This window comes from Anolis sagrei, chromosome Y (assembly GCF_037176765.1).
Source record: "Anolis sagrei isolate rAnoSag1 chromosome Y, rAnoSag1.mat, whole genome shotgun sequence".
NCBI lineage: Eukaryota > Metazoa > Chordata > Lepidosauria > Squamata > Dactyloidae > Anolis > Anolis sagrei.
This window is the reverse complement of record NC_090035.1, coordinates 42,090,425-42,105,977: the sequence shown is the minus strand read 5'-3', so window position 1 is coordinate 42,105,977 and position 15,553 is coordinate 42,090,425. Positions and strand designations below refer to the sequence as shown.

General features: G+C 41.6%; 1 protein-coding gene and 1 non-coding gene across 2 annotated transcripts in view; both read left to right on the top strand.

Annotated features, from left to right (window-relative positions):
* Window positions 1-227: 227 nt before the first annotated feature.
* LOC137095086 (polyadenylate-binding protein 4-like) overlaps window positions 228-15,553 on the top strand; it is a 36,082-nt gene continuing 20,756 nt past the window's right edge. The window contains 9 exon segments of the mRNA XM_067461310.1: window positions 228-321; window positions 1,481-1,729; window positions 7,961-8,130; window positions 8,132-8,155; window positions 9,935-10,050; window positions 10,934-11,073; window positions 13,590-13,684; window positions 14,149-14,286; window positions 14,845-14,940. Of these exon segments, the coding sequence (XP_067317411.1) occupies window positions 1,537-1,729; window positions 7,961-8,130; window positions 8,132-8,155; window positions 9,935-10,050; window positions 10,934-11,073; window positions 13,590-13,684; window positions 14,149-14,286; window positions 14,845-14,940 (972 nt within the window). The 5' untranslated portion in view covers window positions 228-321; window positions 1,481-1,536.
* On the top strand, window positions 14,575-14,703 carry LOC137095749 (small nucleolar RNA SNORA55). The gene has a single exon (XR_010908902.1). It is a non-coding gene; the product is annotated as a small nucleolar RNA SNORA55 (small nucleolar RNA).

The window sequence follows — 15,553 nt, the reverse complement described above, 5'->3', positions numbered from 1 at the left end:
TCTCTCCAAAAGAGACTCAATATTATTGTTATTGTTGTTGTTCTTCCTCCTCTTCCTCTTCCCTTCATACTAGGGATTCTGAGGTTCCTATTACCATAGGGCTCCTCTCCAGGGAGGCGTGGCCTGGGCGTGGCTCGCTCCTCTGGTCTGCAGGGGGCGCTGTGTCGCTTCCTTAGGCTTCCTCTCCGCCGGAAAGCCCACCCTTCCCGACTTCCGGTCACCTTCCCTTTCCTGGTGGAGGGCACAGGAGGCCGGCGGTCGGCGCCAATCGGGCCCCTCTTTCCGCTGTCGGTCTCGGAAGAGGAGGGCCAAGTAGGCCAAGTAGGAGTCTCAAAGGGGGAAAAAAAGGGGGAGGGGGAAAAAAGCCTTAAAAATAGCAAAAGAAAAAATAATATAAATAAATAATAAGAAATCGCCAGGAAGGAGGGTCAATAAGAAAACACTACGAGTAATAACCCAAACGAGAGAGGAGAAATCCTCACAATAATAAAAATAATATACGAAGCGGGGAGAGAAAATTTTAATAATATTAATAATTGCCAGGAATAAGAAGGGAAAATAGTAAGATAATAATATTTAAGAGGGAAGGGAATAATGAGAAATATTCTGATTTCCCTGCCTTATTATTTATTTTTAGTATTTTTAAACTTTTAATTTAATTTAGTCCTTTCTTTGTATGTGTTGTATTGCCCTCAAAGCCTTCTTTCTTTTCCATCTTTTTTGTGGGTCCTTTATTTACCTTCCCTTTAATACAGGTTTATTCATACTTATTTATATCCCCAATCACTTTTGTCAGTTTATTTCCCTCTTCAAAGGAGAATAGAAATTCATTACTTTTCCTCTCTTTGTTCAAAACCCATTAACTCTCCTCCAATCCCTTTACTATATTTTTCTTTTCTCTGCTACCATTTTCCTTTTTATCACCTCAAATTCAATCTTGGTGGGGTTTTTTTTTATTCTAAATAAAATTTTAGTATTGTAAAAAATCACCTGCCTCCCTGACTTTTTTGGAGAGAAATACTGTAGTTGCTTTGTCTATAACAATCATTGGATGATTGATCTATTTTGCACTAATAAAATAGAAGAAACTATAAATATATGTATGAAGGAATATAGGATTTTATTTTAAAGCCGCAGGAAAGAATTAGCCTTGAAGCAAAACCTTAATTTAAAAAGAAAAAGAAAAGATTCTCTCCCCCCAAAAGATTATTATTTTTGTAAAGCGGGATTGAATTGTTTATTTGTAAACAGTGTTTAAAAACTGCTCTTGGAAAATATATTGATTTGGGGAGTTTTTCAAAATCTTCCATCTAGTCCTCAACAGGCCTTTCTCAGATATTTGTTCCATTAAACATTTGCACTGTTTTTAATCGTTTTAGCCCATTACCTGCTTTTCCTATTCAACTGAAAGGGCTGTTCTCATAAGTCAGACCTCTCTTTAAATGTAACTCTAAAAACTAGGGTTTTTTTTTTTTAAAAGGTAATTGATTGGGAGGTGTCTCTTAAGTCTGAGGCCTGCTTTGGGGGAAGAAGGGGATGAACGCGGCCACCAGCAGCTACCCCATGGCCTCCGTGTATGTGGGGGACCTGCACTCAGATGTCACAGAGGCCATGCTCTATGAGAAGTTCAGCCCCGCCGGCCCTGTCCTCTCCATCCGTGTCTGCAGGGACATGATCACCCGCCGCTCTTTGGGCTATGCTTATGTCAACTTCCAGCAGCCTGCAGATGGTGAGTCATAATGAGAGAGTCTGGGACTGTGGAACTCATTGCCACAAGACGTACTGATCATACAGTTGGACTATCTAGTCCAGCCCCAATCTGCCTTGCAGGAAAAACATCAAGTACCTCCCAACAGATGACTATCCAGTCTCTGTTTAAAAACCTCCAAGGAGGTTGCACTACATTCCGAGACAGAGAGCTTCACTGTTGAACTGCTCTTACAGTCAGGAAGTTCTTCCTAATGTTCTAGTGGAATCTCGTTTCCTGTAATTTAAACCCATGGCTCCATTGAGGCCTAGTCTCCAGGGGAGCAGAAAGAAAGCCTGCTCCCTCTTCCTTATTGCATCATTTCAAATTTTCAAACATGGCCAACTACTTGGATGGATTTGAAAGGAGATTGGTTATGATCCTAGCAGAGCTGACTTAATCAACAGAAAAATGACCTTGTTGTCTCCACCAAACCCCACCTGGAAGAATAGCCCTGGGTCTAGTTCTGGGCAAAGTACTGTATTTCCTCGAGTTTTGTGACTCATTGAATCTAATGCACACCTCAATTTTCAAAACCTTGAAACCAAATGAAGGATTTGCTCCCAAATGTAATCCGCAGCAGCAAGAAGTGCACTGCAATTTGGCCAAAAATGGTGTGCATTACTATTCCTCCTTTAAAAACAAGTGTTAAAACACCAAAGCTTTCAGTGATGGAAAAGAAAACTTTGGGATGCGTCTATGCTGTAGAAGGAATCCATTTTAATTGCCATGGTTCAATGCTGTGGCATCATTGGGCCTGTAGTTTGACTTGAGCCTTCTCTCAAAGAATGTGAATGCCTCACCAAACTACCAATCCCAGCATTGCATAGCAATGAGCTCTAGCCATTTAATTAAAGATGGTGTTCCTCAAATAGGAACTCTAGCCGCTCCTGAAGTAATGTTCTGTTTTGCTTTGGCTCATATTACCATATTATGTGAATCTAATACACATTCTAATTTTGGCAAGACCATACAGCCAAAGAAAAATTGATTTGAGTAAATATGGTATTTCACGAAGGGGGTGGACAAGAAGAAACAGTTTCAGAGAAGTGCCAAGGTCTGAAAGCTATGAATTCTTCTGAGGAGCATTTTAGGGAGCGGAGTATAAACGCTCCCTAAAATGCTCCTCGGAGGGATTCATAGCTTAGAAAAGATAAGGCCAAGAGACACAATAGCCATGTTTAGATATTGGAAGGGATGTCCCATTGAGGAGGGATAGGTAAGCCTGTTCTTTAGTCTAGAAGACTGATAAAGAGCAATAGATTAAAATTGCGGGGGGAGGGGGGGGGGACCAATCCCAGCTAAACACAAGAAAGGAATCCCACCCCCCATTCCGACAGAAAGTGGCGTCTGTGGAGACTTTGAAGTAAAGGTTGGGTAGCCCACAGTCAGGAGGGCTTGGAGAGCATGTCTCTGCATGGCAGAAAATGATCTCCCAATCCTGTGTTTCCAGTAGTTACCCACTCACAGGGATGGCTGATAGTTCCCGGCCCACTCTTGAATTGGTCAGGATGGAACTCTACAAAGGTATGAGCCTATCATTCCAACTGGACAAAAGACAGAAGTCAAAGCACTCTGACTTTAAGAAAACCCACTCCCGTGGCCCCTTTATGTATTCATCGGAGTAATAAGAGTGAGTGGGGATATATACAGGGACAGATTGAGACGCGGCCCCGAAAACGCATACATTTAGGACATTACCCCACTTGTGAGATGATTGTAACTCTCGATGAAAATAAGGTTTTGTGTATTAATCAGACTGAAAATTCGAATCTCCCTTTATCTTTACATTATAATAATGTACATGGAGGAGATGTAATAATTTGATAGCTGAGCAAGCCCTATGGAAGGTTATGAATCAATTACCTTACATAGTCCAACCAGGTCGGGAGGATTGCCCTGGGATTATTTTGGATCTGTGGAAATTGGGCAGGAAAGATGTTCCCTCCTGTATGGAATGGCACCTGTACATTAGAAAGCATACTCCCAGCTGATAGAAGAGCTTACCCCTTACACCAGCCAAAACATGCCTGGGAAAAAGCAGTGGGCATGGAATAGAAGGAAGAGAGAATACCAGGAGAAACTGGAATATGATCCTGACAACATTTACTTTACCGAGGGGGAAAGACTTGGAGCAATATTTTTCTAAACATCAGACGAATCAGAAGAATATCTGTTCAAATAGAACGCCTAGCCAATTTTATACAATACATGGGTATTTTCATGTTGATTTTTATATTTTTTTTATAATGATAATGTGTTTTCCCATCATCATGAAGATGTGTCATAAATATACTGCAAGTGTGAGTTTAGATCCCTCGGTTCCCTCCAGTTACCGCCCAGTTTCAAATCTCTCATTCCTGGGCAAGGTGATTGAGAGGGCAGCAGCGGAGCAGTTGCAGCAATTCCTAGACGACACAGCCGGACTAGATCCCTTCCAATCCGGCTTCCGTGCGGGGCACGGAACAGAGACTGTGCTGGTCTCCATCACGGATCACCTTCGATGCCAGCTTGACCAGGGCCGGTCAGCGCTGCTTGTGCTATTGGATCTCACAGCAGCATTTGACACAGTCGACCACAATCTCTTGACCCACCGCCTTGCTGTTGCTGGAATCGGGGACAGCTTTAAACTGGCTGTCCTTCTTTCTTCACAACCGTGGACAGCGAGTAGAGAGGGGAGGCCTGGTCTCTGAGAGGTCCCCTCTATCTTGTGGGGTTCCTCAGGGGGCCATTCTCTCCCCTCTGTTGTTTAACATCTATATGCGACCACTTGCTCAGCTGGTTCGAGGTTTTGGGCTTGAGTGTTATCAGTATGCCGATGACACTCAGCTGGTGCTGAAGATGGAAGGCCGACTGGACTCTGTACCCGATTGTTTCCATCAGTGCCTCGAGGCCGTTACTGGATGGCTGCGTGCCAGCAGGTTGAGGGTGAATCCAACAAAGACGGAGATCCTATGGCTGGGTGGACCGGGCAGTGGGGACGTCCATCTGCCCACCCTGGATGGCGAGGCGTTACGCCCGTCATCATTGGTAAAGAGTCTGGGAGTCCTTTTGGACCCTCTGCTGACAATGGAGGCCCAGATCTCCGCCGTGAGCAGAACCGCCTTCTTTCACCTGCGGCAGGCTAGACGGCTAGCCCCCTACCTGTCCAGGGACGACCTAGCTACGGTGATCCAGGCCACGGTCATCTCAAGACTGGACTACTGTAACGCCCTCTACATTGGCCTCCCTCTGTCGGTGATTCGGAAGCTCAAGTTGGTACAAAACGCAGCTGCTCGGCTTCTTGCGGGAATTCCGATGAGATGCCACATAACACCAATCTTACTACAGCTGCATTGGTTACCAATTGATCACCGGATCACTTTCAAAGTGATGGTACTCACCTTTAAGGCCTTGCATGGTCTGGGGCCAATGTATCTGAGGGATCGTCTCACCCCCTACCAACCCCAGAGATCCCTCCGTTCTGAGGACCAAGATCTATTGGAGGTCCCCAGTGTCAAGACCTTGCGTCTAGCGGCAACCAGACGCAGAGCCTTCACAGCAGTGGTGCCATCAGTCTGGAATTCTCTGCCACCTGAGGTTCGTGCCCTGCGGGACTTACCAGCTTTCCACAGGGCATGTAAGACATACCTGTTCCGACAGGCTTTTAATGTTTGATACTGTTGTTTATAAAATGTTTTAAATTGCTTTTAAACTTTGTTAGATTTTAGCTATTCTTGTAAGCCGCTCCGAGCCCCAGGGGAGTGGCGGCATATAAGTTTAAATAATAAATAAATAAATGTTCAGCTTTCACAAAAGAAAAAATGGGGGAGTGAAGGGGTGAACAGAGCTTATTAGGTGAAAAGAGATTTAGGAAATGCTGAAAATGCAAGTCTAAGGAAGAGCCTTGTCCTTTGCCATAGAAAGGAACAAGGGCAAGGAGAGACAGAGTTTTGAAAAGCACAGGAAGGAACAGGATGCAAGCTAAAGGACTTACCACAGGCTGACATCCAAGAATTTGAAGTCATAACATGTATGAGAGAGGCTCTAAGTGTGTGAAAGGTTATCAGTTTTTGTCGTCAAGTGGAAGGAGGTGAAAGAACATGTTTTTGAAAGAATGTTTGGAAGAGGGTGGATCTGTTTCATGACACATCAGAAAAGGGGTATAAAGAATGAATTGGAAAGATCAAATGGCACAGGCAGCCTTTTGAAAGACATTTGATTGTCCAGCTGGTTCTGTCCGTGTGCGGCCGCACTCGCAAATAAAAGGATTTTTGATTCAAACCTCACAGAGACTTGTCTTTTTAGAGTCACCATATTTGCCAATTAAAATAGTTCCCTTCAAATGCCTAAACACCCTTAAACACCTGATCTCCGAAGCTCAACAAAGTCTAGCCTGGTTTGTAATTGGATGGGAAGAGCAAGCGCCAGGCTATGTTCAAACTCATAAATAATAAACAGAATTCTGAGTATTTGTGGAAGCAGAACCTGACTCTGATACAGTTTTGCAGAGGGAAGGAAATAAAAACGCTGAGTAATATTTCTCTTCTGGTAATGGTGAGAATTGTGCAATCCTAGACTGCAGGCCTTATTCCTAATTGCTGGCTGTGGAGGATGGGACCTGCAATCTAACGACATTTGGAATGCTGCATGCTTGCTACCACGTGCTGCAGTTTTTGTCCCAACATGTGCTGCAGTTTTTGTCTCATTACCATAGCAGCCTCTGATGGCACAAGAGCACAATCCCTTCTATTGTGTTCCTGCATTGCAACCTTTCAGCAGCAAATGGCGTATTCTCTGGGGTTGCCTCCCTTGCCAGCATATGCCTTTGGAGTATTGCTTTCTGCTATAAATAAAACACAGCCAAATGTAACTGCCTGAAATGGGACTTCTTGGTGATGAAAGCAAGAGGGAAGTTGAGAAGTCTGCAGGTGTAGAGTTCCATCAAGCAGGGAATTCTCATCTGGCCCCAAGGAACTCCTCTTTGAATTTCTCTTTTTCCTTCTCAACTGAGATACCTGTTTGGCAAGAACTCTTTCCCAGGCCCCTGCCTTTCTATGAACAAGAGCCTCTTGTGCCTCTGCCAAAGGGCTTTTAATATGCTGCTTTGTACTAAAATAGAAACCTGAAGGAGGATTAGTGTGTGTCAAAAGTCTAGGTTGCAATGGTTTTAGAATGTGATGGATACCCTTTGCTATTTAGCACAAGCAGAGCTTCCCTGTTTCTTTTTTAGGTACATTTGACCAACAGGAGATACTTAACCTTGCATCCCAGAGAACATGGATAGACCAATACAAACGTGCGTTCAAGTCAATCTGCTCAGCCACAATGTGTGATTGGCAGGTTTTTGATATCTAACAGGCATGGTTCTCTGCTGCCTACATGTGTCATCTGTTTAGGACAGAATCTCCCCTGGTACAAATGGTATTTACCAATGGTAAGCTTGCTGCAGCGGAGTCAAATGGACATGACAATTTGTGCAGTATCCTGAGAACTATCTGTGGTGATGCTGGTGTGTTTAAATTTTTATAGGTTCTATGATTAAACTATGCAACAAAATTTGAAAAATCTTCTGTTTCTGGTTTAAAAGTGTTATTTCCTGTTTAATTGCGCAGTCCTTACTTTGAAAGTAGTTGTATTATTCCAGAAACTTCACTTTTGTAACTGCCACATACTATGTTGAATTGGTTTGAGACTCTTATGAGATATTCATTGAAAAACTAGAGCAAACTGTGCTGCAGGATGTCCCTCCCACAGAAACAAAGTTTTTGCAGTTTAATAAACTTCTCCATGTTTTTATGATAGAACTAATTAGGGAATGACATTTATAACCCAGGAAGAAAAATCGTATTACATAGTGTTATTCTATGATTCTATGAAATTGTCTGTCAGGGGTCACCATGTTTTTTCTGGCCATGTTTGTATGTTCCAACTGCCCTGGATTTATTGAAGCAAGTATTCACGGAGTGTTGTGTGATTTCCAGGCTGTATGGTCGTGTTCCATCAGCATTTTCTCCTGATATTTTGCCTGTATCTGTGGATGGCATCTTCAGACGATCCTCTGATGTTACCACCCACAGATGCAGGTGAAATGTCAGAAGAAAATGCTGCAAAAACATGGCTTTGCAGCCCAGAAACCACACAACACTCCAGTGATTCTGGACGTGAAAGCTTTTGACAGTATATTATTACTTCTTGCATTCTTAAGATAAAAAATCTCACTTGCCTTTGTAGCTGAGCGAGCCTTGGACACTATGAACTTTGATGTGATCAAAGGCAAGCCCATCCGCATCATGTGGTCCCAGCGGGACCCTTCTCTGAGGAAGTCGGGTGTAGGGAACGTCTTCATTAAGAACCTGGACAAATCCATTGACAACAAGGCACTTTATGACACTTTCTCCGCTTTTTGGGAATATCTTTTCTTGCAAGGTAAGCTTCAGGAAGCCTGCTTTTCACCTTGTTCCTTGAGATCCTTTAGTCTTACCTTGACTGTGTTAAAAGTAGAGTAACAGTACTGGTGTTGAGCATTAAAGTGTGTGTGTTGTATATACATTTTTTGCAAGTATCAGTATTGTTGTTTGCCTTTCTGTCTTGGCTCCAGAAGGAGGCAGGTAGAAAGGATTTTCTCCTGCGGGTTTTTGTTCTACAGCCTTCTAGTCATTTCCAGCTTATGGAGACTAAAAAACCTATCCTAGAGATTTTTTAGCAAGATTTTTTTTCAAATTCTTTTTAATGGCCATCTTGGGGGCAACTTCCATAACATGAGATACAGTAACAACCCAGATATATACAAACACATTGTAATGCTAAAAATCCCAAATGCCCCCCCCCCCTCCAAAATAAAAAAAAAGAGCAGAACTAATATTTGCAGGACAGGAAGCGTAGCCTGTTTTTTGCTTTGTTATTTTTTTTTGGAAGGTATTCCCATTTTCCTTTCTAGAAAAAAGGAGGAAAAACTCGGGTAGCTTTCAATAGTGGTGGTTCATCTTCTTGAACTTCTCGTAATGATAATCACTGATCGCTTTTTCATTCGGTTGGCATTTGTGGTTCAGCAGAGAGATCTCTGGCTCCAGCTTCTCCATATCTCCCACCCGCAATGGACGTGCTTTGGCCTCCTCTTTGTTCCTCCTCACCGGCGCATTCAGTTCATGTGCTGGACGTGGTTGACGGCTGTATTTGTGGGCAATTTTTTTTGTGTAGGTGGGATTTACCTTCCTCTGAGGCTGATATAATACACTTGGGGTTTCCATGGCTGAAGAGGGATTCAAACCCTTCCCTCTAGAGCACTGCTTAAACTGTGGGACCCTTTAGTACAATATTGGGGTCACAAACAATTCGGCAGCATTAAAAGGTTTCTGAATGCCACCTTTTTACATAAGCCTCTTTGCATCAACATGCAATGTTGACAGTGGACTCTGCAGAAGCTATACCCAACAAAAAGAAAAATCAGCCTTGCAAATGCTGATTTATTATCAGTGTTTTTTATACCTATTTTATATACCTGGGACCATGAAAAAATTACTTAGGAGGAAAGGAGTCATGAGTGGAGAATGTTTAAGAAACCCTGCTCTAGAATCAGAGTCAAACCACTACTTGTGATGGTTTATTGAGAGATAATACCTATTTTTTCTCATAGTCCATAAACAGCAGAGTTTATGATTGCATGAGAAATAGTACTGAATAATATGTCAGAATTTTTTTTAATCTCCTGAATGACACCAATTCTATGGCAACTCACAAGGTTTCTCTTTTCACTCTGGCAGCAGGGCAAAGCACATTTGGGCGGAACATATTGCTGATATCGCAGTTAACTGTTATGAGGATGCTTTTAGCTAAATAGTTTTATCCTTGGCATCATATTGCATTTTAATGGTGTTGAATTTTAATAGGTAAAATCTTTATGCCAATTGTTTTATGTAATACTTTTATAACATTGTTCTTTTATACTGTTGCTTTTTTACATTGTTTTATATTGTCTTTTTCGGTATTGTTTTATCTGTGTGAGTGTGAATGGCTTTCAGTGTAAGCATTAATAAACAAAAATGGTGTAAATAACACCTACTTTTTTCCATAGTCAGTAAACAACAGCTTATGATTGCATCCAGGAAGTTAGTTGCTGTGTTCCTTATTCAGAACCTATATCTTTGCCACTTTTGATGCAGGTGGCATGTGCCTTTTCCTTCGCCCACCCCTTGCCATTCCCTGCAGGTGGTGTGCGATGAGAACCGCTCTAAGGGCTATGCCTTTGTGCACTTTGAGACACAGGATGCTGCCGACCGGGCCATTGAGAAGATGAACAGCATGCTGCTGAACGACCGCAAAGTGTGAGTGTCTCTGCTGCATCTCGATATTAACCTGCCCGGCTGCTGGTTCCCTTGCACCAGGCTTTGACCGCTGCCTCTTTGCTCCAGGGCTGGTGATTGTCCCTGCCCAGGCCTCAGCCTCCTCCTTCCAGTCCAAGGGCTTGCTAGGCGGATTCTCTTCCACTTTACCCATTACAAACAGCTTGGAGGGTGTTGCGAATATTTTCCTAAAAATAAGATCTAACCAGAAACCCTTGCATGATTATTCAGGATGATGCTCATAAAATAAGCCCTATCCCAGGCATTTATCGGTGGTAATCTCTTGTAACATTTGACAGGCATATTGAATTATAAAATAATAATATGATATATAACATTGGTGACACAGTGGGTTAAGCCCCTGAGCTGCTGAACTTGCTGACCGAAAGGTTGGCGGTTCGACTCCAGGGAGCGGGGTGAGCTCCTGTTGTTAGCCCCAGTTTTTGCCAACCTCACAGTTCAAAAACACGCAAATGTAAATAGATGAATCAGTACCACTTTTGCGGGAAGGTAACAGTGTTCCATGCAGTCATGCTGGCTACATGACCTGGAGGTGTCTAAGCTCTTCAGCTTAGAAATGGAGATGAGCACCAGCCCCCAGAATTGGATGCAACTTGATTTAATGTCAGGGGAAACTTTTATCTTTACTTTACTTCTAACACTATAGAACACAATTTTTGTCCCTGGGTTATAAATGTCCTTTCCTAATTATTACTACTAATTACAACTACTTTTAAGGTAAGTACCAAACAATTAAACAGGAAATAACACTTTCAAACCAGGAACATAATGTTTTCAAATTTTGTTACACAGTGTTATCTATATCTTTGATAACACGAAACAGCTTTGGTTCTTCCTTCTCCAGGTTTGTCGGACGATTTAAGTCCCGCAAAGAGCGGGAGGCAGAGCTGGGAGCCAAAGCTAAGGAGTTCACCAATGTCTGCATCAAAAACTTTGGGGACGACATGGATGACGAGAGGCTGAAGGAACTGTCTGGGAAATATGGTAAGCATTCCAGCACCCAGCATTTAGTAATAATTACCAAAATCATTGAAACTGACAGATTTAAAAACAAAAGTGTAGATGAAATTTTTATGCAGGAGATTTTGTGTGTGTGATTAAAATGGTTTTAGCAATGTAACTTATTGCGGCAAAAATGGAAAACACTACAAAGTGGGACAGAAGGGAGAGTTTCAAAGACCTTGCCAAATTTGTGACGCTGGTTTTGTAGAGAACTTAAGTACTGCTAGATATGCTTTTCTAGCTTTTCAGAAGATCTGAGTTGTTTCGGTAGATGGGCACATGCTATGAATTAAGGAATAGGGTTTTTATATCCAGCCCAAGGTTTTGTATCAGTAGTTTTGATTCAGTACTAAAACCATGCTTACTGGTCCTTTTGCAAAAAAAAACAAAAAAGGTACGCTATTTACTCAAATCTAATGCTCACTTTTTTGGGCTAAATTACCTTGCCAAAATTAGGGTGCACATTAGATTTGCATAATACGGTAATCTTATTGCTGAGCCAAATCAAAGGGGGAAGATACTTTAGGAGATGCACCAGGAGCTCTTCTTTGAGGGGCATTGCCTCTAATTTAATGGCCAGGCTCAGTGCAAATCAGTGCAAATGGCCAGGCTCAGTACAAATCCTGGGATTTGTAATACATTGAAGCAACTTCATTCTTTGGCAAAGAAGGCTCAAGGCCTTGTCAAACTACAGCCCCCATTACTCCTTACCCTTTTTTTTTTGTCGTGTCAGGAGCAACTTGAGAAACTGCAAGTTGCTTCTGGTGTGAGAGAATTCGCCATCTGCAAGGACGTTGCCCAGGGGACACCCGGGTGATTTGATGTTTTATCATCCTTGTGGGAGGCTTCTCTCACATCCCCGCATGAGGAGCTGGAGCTGATAGATGGAGCTCATCTGCACTCTCCCCGGATTTGAACCTGCAACCTGTCGGTCTTCAGTCCTGCTGGCACAGGGGTTTAACCCACTGCGCCACCAGGGGCTCCTTAGCATTGAATCAAGGCAATTAAAGTGGATTCATTCTACAGCATAGATGGATCCCAAGGTTTTCTTTTCAGTTGGAAGCTTTGATGCTCGACAGTTTTGTGTTTCAAAAAGGAATTGTAAGCAGCAAGCAACTGTAATGCACAAATGACAAAGACTGGACTTACACTGCCTTATATCCCAGGATCTGATCCCAGGTTATCTATTTATCCCAAACTAGCTGCCCCCTGCCATGCGTTGCTGTGGCCCAGTCTGTTGATTTGGAAAATAAAGTAATGAGAAAGTGTTGGTTTCTAATATATATAATTTCTTTATGCTTGTGGGTAAACAGCATTCCTTGTTGTTTCTTTGTCAGTGTTGATGTGGAGATTGTCTAGTTTGCCCACTCTGGAACATACAATATATAATTGTTTTTCTTTATGGGTCCTTTTCAAATCTATGATATTATATCTGTGTGTGTGTGAATAATATCTATCTATCTATCTATCTATCTATCTATCTATCTATATCTATGGCTGGATGGCTCTTTGTCGGGCTTTAATTATGTTTTCTTCCCCTGGTGAAGGGAGTTGGATTGGATGGCCTTAAGTATTTTCTGTTGGTCATGGGGGTTCTGTATGGGAAGTTTGTCCCAATTCGTTGGTGTGGTTCAGAATGCTCTTTGATTGTAGGTGAACTGTGAATCCCAGTGACTACAACTCCTAAATGTCAAAGTCTATTTTCCCCAAACTCCATCTGTGTTCATATTTGGGCGTGTTGAGTATTCGTGCCAAGTTTGGTCCAGATCCATCATTGTTTGAGTCCACAGTGCTCTCTGGATGTAGGGGAACTACAACTCCCAAACTCAAGGTCAATGCCCATCAAACCCTTCCAGTATTTTCTGTTGGTCATGGGAGTTCTGTGTGCCAGGTTTGGTTCATTTCCATCGTTGATGGAGTTCAGAATGCTCTTTGATTGTAGGTAAACTATAAATCCCAGCAACTACAATTCCCAAATGACAAAATCATAATTTTTTGAGTGATGGTCATTCCTTGTGTTGAGAGACGTTTTGTTGCCAAATTTGGTGTGATTTCGTTCATTGGTTCTTTTGTTTTTAAGGAACTCATGCACAGAGCAATTTTATATATATAGATTATTATCTGGCAGTGTAGACTCATATAGTCCAGTTCAAAGTAGATAATCTAAGATCAGATCCTGGGATATAACACAGTGTAGATCCAGCTAAAGAGGGCACATCTGGCAGCAAATCCTTTTTTTGTTTCAGAGTTTTGAAAATAGAGGTGTTCATTAGATTTGATGGTGCATTAAACTCAAGTCAATACAGTAATTTCATGGGAAAATTTCATGGGAAAAAACTCTAATAGGAGAGGGGGTTTCATATTGTCAGTAAAACTTTGGGGATCTCCTGCAAATCACCCAGGGATCCATCAGTATATCCCAGTCTATGCTTATCTTCTCTTGGAGTCAGTTGCTGGTTTCTACACTGGGGTGTTTTTTGTTTGTTTGTTTGTTTCAGGCAAGACCCTCAGTGTCAAAGTCACGAGAGACCCCACTGGAAATTCCAAAGGCTTTGGCTTTGTGAGTTTCGAAAAGCACGAAGAAGCCAACAAGGTTCGGCCTGTTTCCAAATCCTTTCCTTTGAGCTATTAGGTGTTTCCTACTAGTTTTGAATTGTTGCCAACACTGTAAACCACCCTGAGTTGCCTTCGGGGTTGAGAAGGGCAGTTTACAAATAAACAATAAAATAATCATAAATAAATAGTTAAAATTCTGCAAATACATGATCGGATTCATAGTTAACATTCAGTATCAACATCTGTATAGAACAATGAATGTCTGGGCCTCTTCGCTAATAATCCTGGGCCATTCACAAGGGAATAGAGGGCTCTGAACGCTCCAGGATGAAATCAGCACTCAAAGATCATGCAAATCAAAGATGAATTGAGGTTGCCCAGAACTAGTAACTTCCATAATAGGAAATAATCAGTTACTTGCAATGAAGTCTTCTTTTGTATATGTGCATTCATTAAGGGATAACTGGTGTTGTGATTGTAATGCTTTGCATTCCCTCACAGGCCGTAGAAGAAATGAATGGAAAAGACATCAATGGGAAGATGGTGTTTGTAGGCCAAGCACAGAAGAAAGTGGAGCGCCAGACCGAGCTGAAGCGCAAGTTTGAGCAACTCAAGCAAGAGAGGATCAGCCGGTATCAGGTTAGAGAGGAGTTGCATTTTATCATGGGCTTGTTTCATCACTCAGAGGAGGGTTGTTAGATTTGAATTTACCCTTTGTTCAAATTTACATCAAAAGTATGAGACAAGATGAAGGATTAACCATTATGTGAAAAAGTTCCATGAAGGGCTTTTTTGCTTGAGCTCTTGTTGTGAACATTTTTAAGTCACATAAATGGATGAGGGAGAAAGTCCCATTGATGGTAACCGAAGGGGAATTCAGATCCCAAGAAAAGGTCAAAGTGATCCAAAATCCAGCTGGAGGGAGTTGCATCTGAATCTTTCTCACTCCTTGCTGCGAGGTGCAGGTCTGGGGACATGGGATGTGAAAGCAACACAGAGCAAATCCAGACGGGCCTCCATTCTGAAGAGTCTTGTCTCTACAACTCTGCAACATTTCGATTATTTTGTCTCCAAGAAAAGATAGGTTTGTTCGTACTTGTCGTAATTCATCAAGTACACATTGGATAAGATAATCCAGTTTCGTTTGTATCATGTTTACATGCTTACTATCTCATGTTGATAATGTTTCCTTTGTAGGGAGTTAATTTGTACTTTAAGAACCTGGATGATACAATCGATGATGAGACGCTAAGGAAGGAATTCTCTCCTTTTGGTTCTATTACAAGTGCCAAGGTAAAGGGTGAAGTGAGAGAAAGAATGGAAATGTAACTGGAAATCTTTAGGAGGATGATATACTGTGTAATCAGACTAAAATAATAATAATGATAATGATAATGATAATGGATAATCCTTAAATATAATTTAAAATTTGGCCTGCTTTAAGATCAGACTAAAACCTTTGCTACAAGAATGTGAATGTAAATTATTATTTTAAATTGTTACTTTACAATGTTTTATACTTATTATCAATGTATTTGGATTGTTGTTTACATTATTTTAATATATTGTAAGCCACTTTGAGTCCTGTGATGGAGAAAAGCGGGATATAAATAAAGATTTTTTATTATTATTATTATTATTATTATTATTATTATTATTATTATTATTATTTTACTGACACAAAACACAGTATGCCACAGCAAACAAGATCTATATTCTGGATTTCGTATCACAAAATCACAAGTCAAACACTTCCCAAGCATTTAGGACTGTGTGATGTATTTTCGAATGATGTGCACAGATCCAAGTAAGGTGGCCTTTTGCAGTTGACAGATAGTTATTTTGTTAGTGTCTATTGTTTCCAAATGCTGCCTGAGATCTTTTGGCATGGCACTTAGTGTGCTGA